Source organism: Rhagoletis pomonella, unplaced genomic scaffold (genome assembly GCF_013731165.1).
Source record: "Rhagoletis pomonella isolate Grant_MI unplaced genomic scaffold, Rhpom_1.0 Rhpom_scaffold_00002, whole genome shotgun sequence".
In the NCBI taxonomy this organism is placed as follows: domain Eukaryota; kingdom Metazoa; phylum Arthropoda; class Insecta; order Diptera; family Tephritidae; genus Rhagoletis; species Rhagoletis pomonella.
In genome coordinates, this window is record NW_023458556.1 from 81,926,292 (window position 1) to 81,945,505 (window position 19,214).

A 19,214-nucleotide genomic window follows, 5' to 3' on the forward strand; every position below is an offset into this window, starting at 1 on the left:
CTAAAGCACAATAATTGGAGATTTATTTTCACGGACGGATCGAAAAATACCCAAACCTCTTTTGCTGTCGTTAGCGAGAAAGGAAAGCCAATTTCCTATGGACTACTTTTTCCATTCTGGTCAATTTTTATCGCTACAGCCACCGCTATTTTCCACGCAATTCTACACGCCGCAAAAAAAAATTAGGAAAATATGTTATATGTACTGACAGCTTATCATGTTTTCAAGCTATACAAAATTGCAATAACCACACGAATATCATCAAATCTATTAGAGAATATCTTATTTTATATGCAAAGAAGATTAAATTAATGTGGGTCCCTAGCCACGCTGGGTTAACAGGAAATAACTACGCTGATAAATTAGCTAAAGATGCATCTATCTAACATGCCCACACTAACATTCAGTTTCTTTGCAAAATCTGATATATATATATATCTCTTCTTTCGAATACCACTGAGGAAAATATAAGAACGATATATCCATTTTTAAAAGAATGTGACCTACTGAGAAGAATTTAAAACAAAATTTGTATTCAATGGACAGCTGATAGCCTCTGATGCTAGCGCTGCATGATTAAGTTGTACATATATTAATAACATTGTATAAGCTTTAATAAATAAATAAATAAATAAAATCTGGGTCGTTCCGGTTACGCAGACCCGACTGTCGAGGGATCGCAAACGCCGTATTTCAGCTGCCGATTCAAAAACGCACTATCTCAGTACATTTTCAATGTATTTTCGTTTAAAATAGGGCGTTTTTGAACCGAATTCTGATATAAGGCGTTATTCAACCAAATTTTTAGATAGGGTGTTTTTGAACTGGCTGCCGAGATAGGTTGCTCGTCCACTCAACCATCGATATGACATCACAAAGTTTCTATTTTTGGCCTATGTGTGAGTAGGATACTGCGCTTTAGTGGTTACAACTTAAAGTAAAAATTTTGACTTTAAAAACTAGTTTTGCTTTTAAACGCTCGTTTGCATTGGGCAACGCAAAAGTTCTTATTAGGAGCCGCGAAGCAAGCGGGCATTGGCTAGTAAACAATAATAACCTCGCGAATGGTAGTTGATATTTTGTTTATAAATAGCTTTCAGCAACCACCATGTCAAGGGCCCAAAAACTTACTTTTTTCCGGTAGGTGGACCAGAAACTGATCTATCCGAAAAAATCTTATTTATAATGCGATTTGCTTGAAATTTGGCACGCGATCTTCAAAAGTGACACAACTAAAAAATTTTAATTTTTGAAATTATGCACTAAAAATATACACAGAGCTTTTATTTACCTTTCAGCAAAACCTGGAGAAAGTTTTGTAATAATTTGTTGAAAAACCCTAAGGTAAAGTCCCCTTTCGCCATATGATTAGCATGTGCTAAGAAATAGTTTGTCGCAGTTTCTGACGAACGTGTAATTTAGAGTTGTGTCACCTTTGAAGGTCGATATGTAGGATAATTTTTCTGATAGGTGGACCAGGGGTCTTATTTATGGTCCGATTTGCTTGAAATTCGGTACACGTATTATAGATATACATAAAATAGAATTGAATGATTTTTTACGGTTCGAAAGGTGTTTCAAGGCCCCGCCAAGAGTGCGGGCATTGGTTATTTATCTATACTTATTATTAAAGAGAAGTCCCTTCCTTTTATTATAGCTGATCTCGCCAACGACGTACCGTTTTTTTTGCAATTTTGAACACCTGCTACACACACACTCTATAAGTCACTCATCATGCCTGTGCTGGTGTATGGCGCGGAGGCATGGGCAATGAAAACATCTGATGAAGCGGCTCTTGGAGTTTTCGAGGGAAAGATTCTGCGAAAGATTTAAGGACCTTTACGCGTTAGCGATGGCGAATACCGTAGACGATTTACGATGAGCTGTATGAGCTCTACAACGATATAGACATAGTGCAGCGAATTAAAATTCAGCGACTCCGCTGGCTTGGCAATGTCGTTCGAATGGACAGAAACCCTCCTGCTCTGGATGTATTAAACGCGGGCCGCGATGCTGGTAACAGAGGAAGAGGAAGGCCTCCTCTGCGTTGGAAAGACCAGGTGGAGAAGGACCTTCACTTGGCATTTCCAATTGGCGTCAGTTGATATGGAAATATTTGAAATCAATCGGATACTCATGGAGAAAAGTTGGGCTATTGGAAAAGGGGGGCATGGTGCCTACCAAAACTATTGAAACTTTTACCTATTTGTAAATACATATGTATATAATTCTTCGGTACGTGTGTTTCTGAGTGAACTCCTCCTAAGCTTAGGTTCACAACTTAAAACGGCAGATGGCGCTGCAGTCGAGTTATTACTAAAAATCGTATTTATGATCCGATTTGGCTCATATTCGAGATATATATTGGCAATGGTAGGGCCATTGCTTTTGCAAAAAAAAGCCGCAAGGTGGCGCTGGAGTCGAGTTATTTCTAAAAATTGTCAAGTGAAGTAATTCGGAGACACCAGGGATCAAAGTCAAATTACCACTGTTGAATCAACAACTAAACAGAATAAAGACAATTCTTAATGAATGACTACAAATACAATTGTAAGATATTTAAGTCTGAAATAAGTCTAGGTATATTGGATTTCTATGAACCAATGATACTCCCCCATTTTGAAATTGCTACTAACTAACCGATCATTGTTGCCGCAAGAACTTCTTCACGGACATAACGCTTTCGTTAGGTTATCCAAAAGCATAAACGGGCGGCAGAGTTGATCCGGATCAGGTCGTTGATTCGAAATTATCTCGGGAATTAACTGCAGTTGATCCGGATTAAGTCCTTAAGCCCCAAACTTTAACTCGGATCAAGGGAATATTCGATGACAACACTGACCGAAACTCAGAGAGCGTAGAATACAGTGAAAGGGCAAAACTAGCATGGACATATACCTTTTCATCGGTAATGCAGTCACCATACTAACTCAAATAAGAATTCAATTGAAATTGAATAAGAACTTATTTGAATTAATACGGTGACTGCATTACCGACGACAAGGTGGATGTCCATGCTAGTTTTGAATTTTCTTCGTGTTCTACGCTCATTTAAATTTTTAGACAGGGTACGAAAATAAACTATATTGTACGTTACTATTTCGTTTCGTTTATTACTTCAACAGTTCGGTACAATACGAAAACAAAACGGCTGAGTTCACCTTGGCGATAGTACACTACAGTAGTTTAGTAGTTACAGACGAAACAACAAACGAAATGAATCGTGCAGAGAAAAATATATGTATGTATCATATATGTAATACTTCTATATTGGCAGTAAGCTATCTTCTCAATGTGTAAGCATCCCGAAATCAAAGCGAGACAGTCTAGTACCGTTTTTGTCAATGTTTTGTGTACTTGAGTGCCGTTTTTGTATATGTGTTGTGTACATGTTTATTTATAAACGTATGTGTTCCTTTTCTTTCGTACATGTTTATTAATATATCTGTTCTGTAGTGTTTTCGGACGGTACTAGCTCTTACTGCCAATATAGGAGTATTACATATATAGTATGTATGTACACATATGCAATAACTAAACACAAAACGAATGGCTGCAATGAATAAAAAAAATAAAAATGTTTTTTTAATTGAATTGGATATGAAAATTTATAGAAAAAAATATTTTTCACGTAATTGAAACGTTTGCATACATATAAAACGTACCCTTGGTACAACTGTCACAAACGAAAAGCAAACGTTTCTCGTTGGGGAAAATGACAGTGAATCTTACAATTGGTTTCTGACTACGTAGAAAACTGTACAAAACCACAAATGATATGATGATCGATGAGCAAATGGGAATTGTTTTGTACAGTTTATTTTCGTACTCTGTTTTTAGAGTTTAATTTTACTAAAAAAGTCAAAGACAATTAACTAAAAACAACTTTAAAAAATATAGAATTATAATTGAATGAATAAAAATTAAAATGAATGTTGTACTAGCCGTGGGATTCGAACGAGTTCGCCGGGTCTGCTAGTATATTATAAGAAAAATATTTGCATTATTAAAAAAAAACCCTGGAGGACAATGATTTTCCGGGGAAATTAATTGAAAAGCTCATTCGCAACTACTATGTTCGTCCGAACGAAGAAAACCAAAATGATGATTCAAATAAGAAAATTTACAAAACAGCAACTTATGTTCCAGGGTTATCAGAGAGAATAAAGTTTTCTAATCTCTATGATAAAGAGAACATCCAATTAGCGTTTATATACGACAATACTCTGAGAAGTATATCTAGCACATCCAAACTTAAGACAAGGATTTCCGCTCACGAATCGAACGTAAAATTAAGGAATACTTACTCGGACAACAAGACGGCCTTGGCAACCCACTGTAAGGACACGGGATATTACCACGATTTTGATAATGTGAGTGTCTTAGAAGACAAAAATTACCACAAACGCTTTAGAAATGCTCCACATTGTGAACACCCCTCATGATAAAAGGATGAATTTCAAAACAGACACCGAAAACTGTGCACACGTCTACCGCAACATAATACTAAAAGCGCAGTTACCCACGGACGTAAAAAACGGAGAACGTGTCAGCTGACACGATCTGTCTTACCAAAGCGCCATGTAAATGAAAACTCAATACCGCAGAATTTTTCTGTAGTTGTAGCCCGTAGCGCAGAAATCTGCGGAATTTAGATTTTTCCGTGTCAGCTGATTTCTCCTTCTTTAGATGGTTGCCACTTCGTCAGTTTTACAGATGGTAAAAAAGTTATAAATTCCTATTCAAAATATGTTTAAAATATTTGAAATTTACTATTGAATAAGGTTTTTGTTGAAAAGTAAGTAGTTTATATTTAGCTAAAATCTATTATAGCACGAAAAATTGTAGTTGAAAGGGTAAGTTTATGAAAAGGCATTGATGAGTGGCAACAGTGTAGTAAGCCACACTGAGGGCTCCAGTAATCGACAAAATTCTGCGTATACAGACTGCGTTTAAATATACGTTCTGCGTTCTCGACTAATTTCAGCTTAAGGCACAACAAATACACGTAATGTTGGTGTCTATAATTCGCCTGTGACAACAATCACAATGCTGGATGATTTGCATACATATGTACGTCGTACTGTTTGCAGTCTAATGCATTGTTGTTTGTATGATATATTGTTTACAATTACTGTTCTTTCACTGGTTTATATTTATATGTTCATTTCGTCTCGTTGTTTGGTTTGTTAAATCTTTTGTTTTTGCACACATTAGTCTACCAGGCGCAGCCGATTATGTAAGTTGTGCTTATATAGTATGTTGATAGTCATTTATGCAATTTTCGTAATAAAGATATTTATTGCCGTCCTGATGATGACTTCAGACTGAAGTCGAAATATAGACGATTTAAAGCAACAAAAACAGATTGTTTTATTTCAACCCGGCCTTGAGCTCAAAAAAATTAATATAATTTTTATTAGTTTAAGATAAAAAAAAATGATTTAAAAGGACATTTTCAACACCTATTCGTCCTTGTGCACCAACAAATTTAATGTTTTTCAATTCTAAAAACTGGCCATACTGTTATTCTACATCGCACTGAATTTTTTTAATTTGTCACATCCTTGAAGATTCAAAGTCTTTTAAAAAAAGAAACAGACGTCGGAGAGAAAATATAAAAACGCAGTTTTACTATATTTTACTATATATGGGTCGCGAGTTACGAATTTTTCTCTCAAAAATTGCAACATTCTTATAATACCAAAAAAAAAACAAAAAAGAAGTGCAATTTCGAAAAACCGTCCAAAGTGTATTTTTGTTCTATAATTATCTACAGATTCGCACAATTGTCTTCACTTTCCAGAAAGTCAATGAAAATTCATTGACACAGTTGGCGTGGTTTGACTCACAGGCAAAACGAATCGAGATAGATATAACCAAAAGTATACATAAATGATCAGAATGAAAAAAGAGATCGATTAAGCGGTGACTGTCTGTCCATCCAACCGTCCGTCTGTCCGTCTGTGCACACGATAACTAGAATAAAAATTGAGATATCTTAACGAAACTTGGTATATTTACTTCCTTTCGGCGTAGGACGGATGGTATTGAAACCACGCCTACCTCCCATATGACGGTAGTTTTCAGAAATACAAAAACTGCGACATTTTAGTAACTACTGAAGCTTATTCACTCAAAATTGATGTTTACAATCATTTTTAGGCGAATAATAAGAATATAAAAAATTTTTGGAAAATGGGCGTGTATATCTTGGGAACCGCTCCACCAATTTCTCCCAAACTTGGCACGGTTGTTAGTCTTGGTGCAACATACCAAATGGCTGAAAATTTTTAATATCGGACAATAACCACGCCCACATCCCATATAACGGTAATTTAGAGAAATACGAAATTTTCGATAAATCAGTAAATACCGAAGCTAATTTATTCTAAATTGATGTTTGCAATAATTCTTTAGCACAAAATACGTCTATAAAAAATGGAAAATGGAAATTTGGAAAATGGGCGTGGCACCGCCCACTTACGATCTCATATATCGTCGATGTTTTTGCAAAACCGCCCATCGACTAATTGCAAAACCGCCTATCTTACGGCACTCCAATTTTACAGGAGAGCGAAAAAAAAAACAGTTTCTTTTTGAAGGCATTACCTTGATAGGCGGTATTTTTTCTAGCTATTATTTTAAAAACTGTTGTTTTAACAACGATTTTAGGATTTTTATGCCAAAATCTCGATGCCTGGAGTTCAGGGTTACCAAATCTCATGTTTGCCACAACGGCGATTTAGGCGGTTTTGCAACTGGACGATGTGCGGTTTTGCAGAAACATTCACGATATGTATCTCGGTAACCGTTAAAACAATATGTACAAAACTCAGTATAATTATTGTGCTTGCCACATAAAAGAAAACGCCGAAAGTTATTGAAATCGGACTAAAATTACGCCCACTTTTTATATAGCGGAAAATTTCAGAAATGCTTGAAACTTCGATATTTCGAAATTTAAGAACGCTAATTTACACAAAATTGATACTAACCACAATCCCGTGAAAATAAGTAATATTATGGAATTTTGGAAAAGGGTTGTGATACCGCCCACAAATGTTTGAAATAGGGATAAATCCACCCCTGCTTACCATGTAGCGGTAGTTTTCGGAAATGTGGAAAAAACTAGATATATTTGATATTTTCGCCGGGTATCTAATGTTCGGCTCCGCCCGAACTTAGACTTTTTTACTTGTTTCACCTTAATTTTGTGTTCAACGATTTTTTTAAATAAATACATTTACAAAAATGTTCACACAAGCATAACAGTGAGCGTAACCATGTGTTGTTTTAATTTACCTAAATTACCTAAATTATATCTTATCTTAGCGCTGTCTTCGGCTATGCCGAAGGCTTCATACCTTTCATGAACATCTGCAAATTTTACTTTGACAGATTACTGCTTTTGAATACATCTACATACATCGATAGAGGAGTTACATACTTATATAAAAAATCGCATTTAAACAATCAGAGGTATGGAAGATATAGGCCCCTATTATGAGTTGCATTCGATTTTCGACTGTGGTCGAAAGTGCTGAGCGAACGAATTTTCATTTGGTATTATGGCGCTCATTCGATGAAGAATAGCGCTATTGTGAATTTCGCTCGTTTAGGTTGTTCACAATAGTATATTTTTCACCGCTGAGAAGCTTTGTTTACAAATCGAGCAAACTAAATAGTGTGCTTATACATATTTATGTAAATTTGTTCTAATTAAAATTAAGTAAAAAAGTAAGCAAGTTTATAAAAACGTGGTAAAATGAGTACAACGAGTTCTGGTTCAACGATTTGTCAGAGGATGAGAGCTTAGTAAACTGGCCAGGAGTAGCAAATGTTTAAGAGAGTTTAAGTTTATTAGTCTTTCGAATATATTTTGATATAAAATATATTTAAGAAATTTGTCTACAGATTCATTAAAAAGTTCCGACCATCTAAAGAGGCGTTTGTGAGCCAAATCTATTTAAAATATTTTAAAACTATCAACAGCGCTACGATTTTGTTCTCAGAGCTCGTGCCAACAGAGTATTGGGATTTTCTTTCACAAGTAAAGCAGCCTTTCGAGCTTGTGTTTAGTATTCACGATGTTAGAACTGCATGGAATTAATAAAAATTGTTTAAAATTAGTGTCTAGCCGCCAAAATGTAAGAAAACATATACAAAATCATACATTTTTCACAATTTCCTAACACTTCGCTACACCATCGAAAGCAAAATTCTGTTCGACAGAAAATTCGATACTCAACGAAAATTTCGACACGCTTGCATAGCTCATAATACGAATTTCACTTTCGATCTTCGGTCTTCGATAGCCAGCGAAGATCGAAAATCGAATGCAGATCATAATAAGGGCCATACTTTATATGACACCAATCTAAGTGATTTTCACCGCTATGTGATCGATATGTAAACCGGTAACACAATTTATTGGGTTTAGTTTCGTACATATAGGAGATATATTGCAAAAACTGGTATCTTAACAATCAGTGCTATAGGAGATAAAGCTTATACAGCATAGATTTTGACGATTTTCTCAGTAGACTTTGTATTATTATTTATAAAATATCTTACGAAATTTATCGGTTTTAGCTGTTCAAATAAAGGAGTTTTACAGTAAAATCCCATATCTGAACAATCAGATGTATGGAAGATATATGTTGTAGTCATCCGATCCTTGTTATTGTAAGTATTCTGTTAATAATGAGTGAAAATGGTGAGAAATTTCATGTTCCTAGCTGCATAAATGGAGGAGTTATGATAAAAGACCTCATATCTGAACAATCAGTTGTATGGGGGCTGCAGGTTATAGTGACCCGATCTTTGTTATTTTCGCTGTAAGTCTTCTGTTGATAATGAGTGAAAACAGCGCGAAATTTCATGTTCCTAGCTATATATATGGAGGAGTTATAACGCAAAATTTTATATCTGAACAATCAGTTGTATGGGAGCTATAGGTTATAGTGACCCGATCTTTGTAATTTTCACTGTAAGTATTCTGTTGATAATGGGTGCAAGTATTGCAAAATTTCATGTTCGTAGCTGCATAAATGGAGAAGTTATAATGAAAAATCTCATATCTGAACAATCAGTTGTATGGGAGCTATATGTTATAGTGGTCCGATTCTTCCGGTTCCGACAAATGATTAATTCATTATAAAAATACACCCACATACCAAATTTGATCCGGATATCTCGAAAACTGAGAGACTAGATTGCATACAAACAGACAGACAGACGGACAGACGGACAGACGGACATGGCTAAATCAACTCAGCTCGACGTTCTGATCATATAAGTATACATTTTCATGGGTCTATCTCTTTTTGTTCTGATACTTACAAACATCGGACCAAAGTTATAATACCATTTCATGCTCATGAAAGGTATAAAAACATTCCTAATATGGGACATTCCAGCACCGAAATGGCTTTTTTGGTTTTTGCACCTCCGACATTTTTCAAAACTTGTTATGTTATACTACCCTTTCAGAGAAGCCTGTACGATTTTTTAATGTTTTTGTCTAGCCGTCGTCGATATATTGACTTATGAAAAAAGTCCTATTTTTTTAAAACCCATAACTTTGCCAAAAATTAGCCAATTGGTATTTTTTTTTTAATTGATCTCTTTAAAAATGAAGACCCCGTCACCCGTTCCGCAACTTCCAAGCCAAGTCCAATAATGGTGTAACAATGAGCTCTATCTTTTTCGAATTTTTAAATTAATAAAATTCTGACAAATTTTGTCCAATTCATCTCAGATAAGTCAAATCAAATGCATTTCGTCGCCTGGGTAAAAGATTGTCGTATGTTAATTTCGGCAGGTTGTGGGAAATAGCGATTGAAGTTTGGAATGCAATTTCTCAAAAACGCGAAGATATATTTTCTCCAAAGTCTCTGAAAATGTTACTAGTTCATAAAATTCTTAAATTATTTAATTTTTAACGTTTATTGTTAATTAGTTTTGAGTTTATGAAGGATTTTATTTAGTAAAATTTTGTCGTAAGCGTTATTTGTCCACAATTTGGCAGCCACTTTGTATGAAATACGACAAAATGTGATCAACATTTCTACCAAATTAACGACGCTTTTTACTCAATATCTCGGAAACTAAAGGAGATATCCAAAAATGGAGAACGCCATTTTTAAGATATTGATTAGTTTGATATGACTGCATCACCAACTAAATTTTTACTAAATTATCGAAAAAAGTTGTAGTCAATATCTGAAAAAACACCAATCGAAATACCTTATTTCAAAATATACAACTGCAGCTAGAACTAAAAATCGTCAAAATGGCGCTTACGACAATGTTTTACCCAGGCGACGATTTATCAAAATCATAAAAATACCACATTGTAGCGGAAGAAATTATCTACATATTTGCAGAGGTAATTACTACGCTCGACTAATCCTCATCGCGTAATCAATTGTTATCTTCTTCCCTTACGTTTGTTCAAACGCTTGGATACTCGTACATTTCGTATGAGTACGGTGACCACAAATATGTTTTGAAAATGCAGGACAATTTTTCAAAAAATTTACCTACATATTATTGCTTATACATATGTACATATATACATTCCTCGTCATTTAAATAGCGCGCCATTTTTTGCATTTCTTCCACACAAAGTATGCTTGACCATGATGCAATAAAGGTGTTGTACGTTGTGACAGCTCGAAATCGAACTACCTTAGGTCAATATTGTATTTTGTAAGTACAAGAAAAACGGAAAGAAAAAAAGCCTTTTAGTTGAAAAAGTACCAAAATGTATGCCTTCTCAACAGCGTTCCGATTATCTGAATAGGTATATATATGGCTTGGTAGTCTCATAAAGTTTTAGATAACTAAAATAATAAAATTAGGCGTGTTTTTATTCATAGGAATATGATAATATGCTTAAAATTTTTGAGCTGATGAATACCCAGCCAGAACAGTATAGTAAATAGTGTGCTTATACATATTTATGTAAATTTATGCAAATTAAAATGACATAAAAAAGAAAGCAAGTTTATAAAAACGTGGTAAAAATTAGTACAACGAAGTTCTGGGGTTCAACGATTCTTCAGAGGATGAGAGTTTAGTGAACTGGCCAGGAGTAGTAAATGTTTAAGAGAGTTTAAGTGTAGTATTTACAATATATTTTTACACAAAATATATTCAAGAAATTTGTCAACAGATTTACTAAAAACTTCCGACTTTCTAAAAAGGCGTTTGTGATCCAAATCTTTTTAAAATATTTCAAAACTATCCACAGTTCCATGATTTGTTCTCAGAGATCGTGCCAATTGAGTATTGGGTTTTTCTTTCACGAGTAAAAGCAGCCTTTCGAGCTTGTGTTTTGTATTCACGACGTTAAAACTGCATGAAATTGATAAAAATTGTTTAAATTAGTGTCTACCCGCCAAAAAGTAAGAAAACAAATGCAAAATCATACATTTTTCACAATTTTCTAACACTTCGCTACACCATCGAAAGCAAAATTCTGTTTGACAGTAAATTCGATACTCAACGAAAATTTCGACACGGTTGCTTAGCTCATAATACGAATTTCACTTTCGATCTTCGATAACCAGCGAAGATCAGCGCATCTGAGTATAGCGGCCAAATTCTTTTCTCAAAATTTTGAATATTCTTCGTTTTTTTGGCCTAGTTATATTTGCTTTGTATGGAATTTGCCACAAAATATAGGCCAAAAACGATAAATGTTCAAAATTTGGAGAAAAAAGATTTTTCAGATTTTTGAATCGTGAAAATTTTTTTTTCTCGGAGAACACGAATTGATCTAGTAAATCTGAGTATGAGGCATTATTGGTATGGCCAACAGCTATCAAACCTGATATATTCGCACTAAGGTTTTTTTGTGTTCCACAGTGTTATATAAGGGATACTTTGAGGAATCATATAAACAATTATACGTTACATCCAAGTTCGAATCATACAGCAAGCTTTTTGATGTTTTATTTATTTGTTTTTGAAATTAACAATATATTTCAGAAGTTATAATTAATACGTGGTGTTCATTTTAGTAAATCCACTTTGATTTTTAATTGTACAAAATTTATTATATACATACAGTATCGGTCATATCAATAGAAACCCCATTTCAAAGTGATATTATTTCCCTCTCATGTTAATTTATTTCTAAGAATTTGCAATAAAAATAAAGTTCAATTTCTAACAAAACCCATATAAACCCAATTTTAAAACTTCGTAGAAAACTACAAAAAATACAACAAATTTTCACCCAAAATTCACACTTTTTTCTCAGAAGTGTTACAATTTTTTTGAGCACTCAGTTTTATAGCCCCTTCAATTTTAGTCTTATTATATACAAGTTTGAAGTGGCTAAAAAATTACCGTTGATTTTTTAGAATCGATATAAAAACAAATCGTGTTTAATCGTCTTTCATATACCGAAAAATGCGACTATATATCGATGGCTGAGTGGAATATCGACCTATCTCGGCAGCCAGGTCGATACGCTCGATATCAGTAAACTTTTCAACGCCCCATTTCAAAATTTGGCTGGAAAACGCCCTATTTTAGAATTTGATTGAAATATGCCCTATCTCAAAACTCGGTTAAAACCACCTATCTCAGCTGGCGATCCAAAAACGCCCTATCTCAGCACATTTTCAAAGTATTTTCATTTGAGATAGGACTTTTTTTGAACTGAATAATATTAATAACATACTATATACATATCCAGTTTCAACATAAAAAAATTATGTACACATCATTCATTGTCTATAAATATCTAAGTCAATATATGTGATATATATGTATGTACATACATCTACATATCGTCGTTTAAAGTACAAAACCGTGTATCAATAAAATGCAAAACCGCGTATCAAGATAATGAAAACCCACGTATGCGAGGTTGCCAATTTTTAGCAGCAAATGTCAGTTACGCGGTTTTGTACTTTAAACGACGGTGTGTATATTAACAGGAGGGCAGCAATCTAATACACGGGTGAAGCAGGAACGCAGCACAGCAGAAGCATACAAACAATTTGCAAATAAATGGCTTTTTAGGTTTTTAACAAACAAAAACCTGGTTTCAACTTACTTCAACCTGTCTAAAGCACAACGCACACACTAATGCAAAGGCGCAACAGGGACGCAACACTACAAAACACGGGCGGAGCAATACACAGGCGGAGCAGGAACGCAGCACAGCAGAAGCGTCCACAAAATCTGCGAATAAATGGTTCATTAGGTTTTGAAATAACAAAGAGCTGGTTCCAACTTACTTAAAAATATCTGCAGGATGATGCACACAATCAAATTCGGCCGCAGCTGCAGTTCACCAGAGAATGCTGCAAATGGAATGGTTCATCAATGAAGTCAAAATAATAGGTTTGGTCCACAAGATACTTGTAGAAAAACTCAAGCAAAGTTCAAACTATCAGCGTATATCAAATCAACTTTAAAACTTACTTGCGGAACGCGTATATGTAACTCGAATTGACATACGTGTATTAGCTCTTAATTACAATACCAGGTCGGCCAGGAAAACACTAAGGAAATGACCTAATAAATGCAAAATTATAATTTTTTTTGTAAAATAATTCGGTTTTAGTACAATACTTACCAAATTTCACGCAATTAGAAAACAAATGTCAGCGAATAAGAACAAAACGAACAACGAAAATTGAATCAATGTAGCTTGTTTAGAATTTTTTTCTAATATTTTGGGAAATGTTCAGTGAAATTAGCAAAGAAACAACACAGTTTCTCCTAAGGTAGTTCAAGATGGCGGATTGGAGCGAGAAGTTGCCAACGTATAACACCTTTTGAATAAGAAGCAATAACGATAAGTCAATAATATGGCTGTAAGAAGTTAAAACAGCAATTCTAAAATTAAACCCAAAAAAAACCTGAATATGATCCCCTAACTTAACAATAATAATTATGTTCAGACCCGGAAAAAAACGCAGAAAAAGTTGAATCATAGAGACCATTTAGTTTACTACCCATTGTTTCGCAAGATCATGGAAGTGATTTTCCTTAAAAGACTACGTTCAATTATAGAAGAGTAAGAAGTCATATCCAATAACCCATTTGGCTGCAAAAAAGGTCACAGTACAATTTAACACGTGAACGTGCCCACCCGTAGACGGAGCCGCAGCAAACTCTAAATGTTTCAGTCAATGTTTGCAAATGCCCTATATTATTAACGAATTACAAAATTCCTCGCGATATCAAAGTCCCAACTATTGCAGATGAAATCAAGACATGTTGTATCATACAACCATTGACTGGAAACTGACCCAAAACCAAATTTTTTCATGTGATTGAAGAGGAAGTCACCAAATCATCTATTACAGGAAAATAATAGTTGTATCACTGGTTGCACTCCATACATACTTTTAAAGTTGTATCTTACCCAATCGATTCCATGAAGCGCCCGCCTTGGCAGCCGAATCTTGCTCAGAGTTGCGGCTATAAATTTTAAATGTGTGACGCGCGTTACTCTGGCTCAATTGGATATTGCAGTAGATTAAACTTTTACTTATCCAGACTAGACCTCGTCGGTGCCAATATATATCAGGCATATAGAGATCCCCATATGACACCAACGCCCTCTTGGCATGTCCACTCAACCGAACTCAACCAACACCCCTTTCCCTACGGTATGACCCGACCTGATTCTAGGCAGGGTTAAGTAGCCGCTAGAACAACGGCTGTGTGTTTCAAAATACCTGTAAGTAAAGACTTCCGTTTCGCCGGGTTTTCAATGGAACATCAATTTGGAAATCATTTTGAAATGGTTGCATATAGTCCAAGTTTTTGGTGCTAAAGATTGTTGACACCTCAGTTGATATGGGATTGGAGTTAGTGGATGTGAATAGAGCTAATTGCATTCGTGGCTTCTCACTAAGGAACGATGTAAAGCACGGCTGACCGGAGCATTGTAGAGTAGTGAACAACTGCGCCATGACCCACATTGAATGGGCTATGTAAGCCATAAATGCTACGCCCAAAATTGTTGTGATCGATGGAAAGAACATTCTTAGCGTTGATATTGTATCAATTTAAATTATATTTATGGAAAATATCCAGAAAATTTATGAGTTGGTGCAAACAACTTCCCTTGTTTTCACTTATTTTACACTTTGACAAATAGAGGTGTCAAACTATCGATGGTACTATCGATAGTATCGATAGTTTTATTTTTTGCCCCTATCGGTGAGTAGTGATAGTTTTTCTCAAAAAAAGGTTAAACTATCGATAGTACTAGTTGACTATGGATAGTTTAAAACCTCTAGCACAGCCGATTTTATTTATAATGCCTCCATGTAGCTGCGCGTCAGTTTTTTAAGTTTGTAAATTTTTTATTATAAGTGATACTTTCATTGTGATTCCTCCTTTAATGGCCGTTTTCTCAAGCAACCTTAAATTGAAAAGCTGCCTTTATATTTAAACGTTGCTTCAAACCAGAGATCAGTTGCGGTGTATCGCATTTTCGAATACACCGCAACGACATTTATTTACTGTACCACTCAAACTCAATAATACTTAGTAACGAAATCTACCGCCACCGCAAGCTCAAATGATGTCGTGTTTGAGTGTTTTGAGCTCGATCAAAGCGTCGTTACTGCATAGTGTGGCACCGAATTTTCATATCGCCTTCGGTTATGCGGTGGTATGAGCGGTCGTTTAAACAACGTAAACATCGCATTACTTGCGGATATGCTTCTTTGAATGCGGTGCACCGCATTATACGAGTCTAAGTGAAATAAAAATGAATTGAATTAAAAGAAAATACATATTACACATTCTGTGTATTTAAATTTGACTAAATGTTCATATTTATTAATTTTTTTGTAACATGCATACATACAAACTCTGTAAGCAACTGTAGCGATAAAATGCGCTGCACAGATACCTACATATGCTCGTATAAAAGTGTGTTTGCATTGTTCAACTTTGCGTTCAACATTTGCGTTCAACTCAGCGCAGGGTTGCACGAAAAAAAAAGTTGAATGGCTAAAAATATCAAAATATAAAAAAATATCAAAATATTCGCCATAAAAAGGTGTTTGCATTGTTCAACTTTGCATTCAACTTTTGGTTGAATGGCCTTTCAACTAATCGCTTTCAACAAAGTTGGTCGCCAGCCAACATTTAGCCATTCAACTTTTTTTTCGTGCAACCCTGCGTTGAGTTGAACGCAATTGTTGAACGCAAAGTTGAATAATGCAAACACTGTTTAATGCGGTGTACCGCATTCAGCCAAGCATATCCGGAAATAATGCGATGTTTGCGATGTTTAAACGACCGCGCATACCACCGCATAGCCGAAGTCGACATGAAAATGCGGTGCCATACTATCCAGTAACGACTTGTATGACAGTCACCGCAAACACGAACGCGACAAAAAATGCGATGCACGCAAATATCGCATTGCTATGCGGTATGAAAGTATGTCCTTCACCGCATTGTTTGCGAGTATACTTGAAGTCTCGAAAAAGGCACCGCATGCTAATCACTGCTTCAAACCATAAGGCTATGCCTGAAGTAACGCATTTCTATTATCGGTGTTTGACGTTTGTATGTTTCTTGGCTGTAAACAAATCAAAAAATTATATTACGAAATTTAAACAAAATATATCATATTTGAAAATTTATAATAAGCAATAATTAAACAAAGCAACAGTGATTTTGTTGAGGCAAATGATAAAGCTGTTTTTGATAGTCTTTTTTATGATGATAAGCGTAAAGTTTCCATCAGCTCCAGATTTTGAGAAAAACAAGGTCAAAATGTCAAAAAATCGCGTTTTTTTTGCAATATTTTAGAAGGTCTAGCACAAAAAACAAAAGGTGATAGAACCTTTAACTGGGGCTTAAATTAAAACTATAAGTCTCGGCTACTATCCCTGCACCTTGAACTGATGGTCACTAAAAGTTATTTATTGAACAATATAAAAATACTGGAATAAACACTGTGCTATTGAAAAAAATAAATAAGTTTTACCAAAATCAGTTTTTGCTGTTAAATAAATAACTATAAGTGACCTTATACGGCATTTCCACGCTTCGTAATTCGCTCTCCCATTCGACATTCGCCTTGCAAATTACCTTCCGAATTACGTAATTCGCCATACAAAATTTTGAGAGCGAATTAACTCATTTGAAGGTAATTCAGATCGAATTACCATGCGAATGACGAAGGAATCGGTGCCTTTACTAATATTTATCGGAAATATATCGAAGTTTTCACCCGCCTGCTCCCATATGCTAGCACTTTTTCTAGTTGTAGAATAATATTAATAAAATATTCTCTATATAAATTAAAATTGTTGATGATAACTTAAATTTTAGCTCCATCTTCGATATTTGCAGTACACGAAAATTAAAATAAATAGCGAAGAACAAGAACAAGAACTAGAGCTGCCAAACGAATTACTAAGGGTATTCATCAAACCTTATAAATGCATTGTAAACCGTATAAACTTATAATTGTGTAAACCTTATAAATGAACTATCAAAATTTGTATGGAAACTCGTTTACACATTTCTGATAAATTTATCCAGCGATTTCACTGAATAAACTTAATAAACTGAAGCCAATGCAACTCTTTCGCAACTTTCGCTATGTTTTCTTCGACAATAATCGGGATCCGCATACAAATTTTGCACGCAAATTCAACAACAACGATATGATCCTGATAGAGATCTGGTTCAACTATTATCCCGTCTGTTTGTTTTGTTTCACTGATAATTTGGCCGCAAAGTTTTGGTAGCCGTGACAAATGAATTCATACACAAACAGACATTCTGCCATTGTTTCTTCTAACTTGGTTCAAATTAATCGCCTTTATTTTATATGTATATTTATTTAAATAGATATTATCTCGTAAATATAATTGTTTCCAATTTAGTGAGGTAGTTTCTATAATTTCTTTATACCCGTGCTAGTAGTATAAAGTTAGTGATACTGAGCTCTATAACCAAAGAAAACACAACTATTGTCGCAATTGTAAACGAAAAGAGAGCGTGGGTCGTTCATGTAACAGAGTGCGTAAACTTATAAGATTATCTGCTTGATAAAGTTATCGGTTTAGATGAATACCACTACTAATTTGTGACTTGGAAACAGGGTAATTCACGAATTACTTAGCGAATGACTTAGAGAGCGAATTACGAAGTGTGGAAACATCGTATAAGGGTTAAGGTTCAGGGACGGTTTTTTAAGCGATTGTAGTCGAAAGTTCAAACCTTACAGCCCTATTCGCGTGCAATGACAAAACTCGCTGCTATAACTATTGTCATGTTTATAATCAATTGTCACGTTTAGGTATGCAGGGGGCAATTTGAAAGCTCCAACGGTGACAATTGCTATTATTTTTGTGATGAGCTATTGAGTACGTGACAACGCTAAAACATATGTTAATATTTTCAATTTAATTAATTTTGCAGAAAAAAGTTGCAAAATGTTACTAAATGAAAACTGTGAAACCATTTTATTTGCTTCAACAGGTCTGTTAAAAAGTTATTATTTGCGTATGCATATCATAATAGTATCCATTGCAGAATATTATTCATGGAGGAAATCAGTATTATGTACGCGGCTATTATTGTGGAGCAAGAAGATATTATACAAAGAAGACTTCTGAGGGAACTCCTAGACAACAGTTTTTTTTTTTATAGTTTTTACACGTTTATAGTTCGGGGTGGTATTCACAAAATTGTACCTGCTCTTGTGTGGTGCAGTCATATTTTTACGCCTGGTACTTTACGAATTCATAATAAAATGTAATAAATTTTCCTATTATAAAATTACTCACTTTTTTCGGCGTTTCGTAATCTATTGCTGCGGTGTATTTTATTTAAAAGAAATTCCGTCTGTTGCAGTGTGGGTCAAAAAGAACAATTAAAAAGTAAACAAAGAACAGCTGTTTCTCCAAGAATGATAGAATACAAGATTGCGCCAATCGAGCTGAGAGCAACTGGCCGTGACGTCAATAAATACCAGAATGAGAGAGCAAGACGAACTCGACAAGAAAAAGAGGAAGCATCGAACAAAAGGCAATATTGCCAAGTTTTGAATTTGAAAAAGCACCAAATTTTTATTGGTGTATTTTATAGACTTTATATGCATACATAACTTTATTGTAAGGATGCCAATTCAAATTAATAACAAGTAAGAGCAGCGCTGTCTTCGGCTATGCCGAAGGCTTCATACCTTTCATGAACAT

General features: G+C 34.8%; 1 protein-coding gene across 1 annotated transcript in view; it reads right to left on the reverse strand.

Annotated features, from left to right (window-relative positions):
* The window catches only part of LOC118734113 (cleft lip and palate transmembrane protein 1-like protein), an 81,923-nt gene extending 66,779 nt beyond the window's left edge, over positions 1 to 15,144 (reverse strand). Inside the window, 1 exon segment of the mRNA XM_036463825.1 lies at positions 14,715 to 15,144. Coding sequence (XP_036319718.1) covers positions 14,715 to 15,023 — 309 coding nt within the window. The 5' untranslated portion in view covers positions 15,024 to 15,144.
* Positions 15,145 to 19,214: the final 4,070 nt, after the last annotated feature.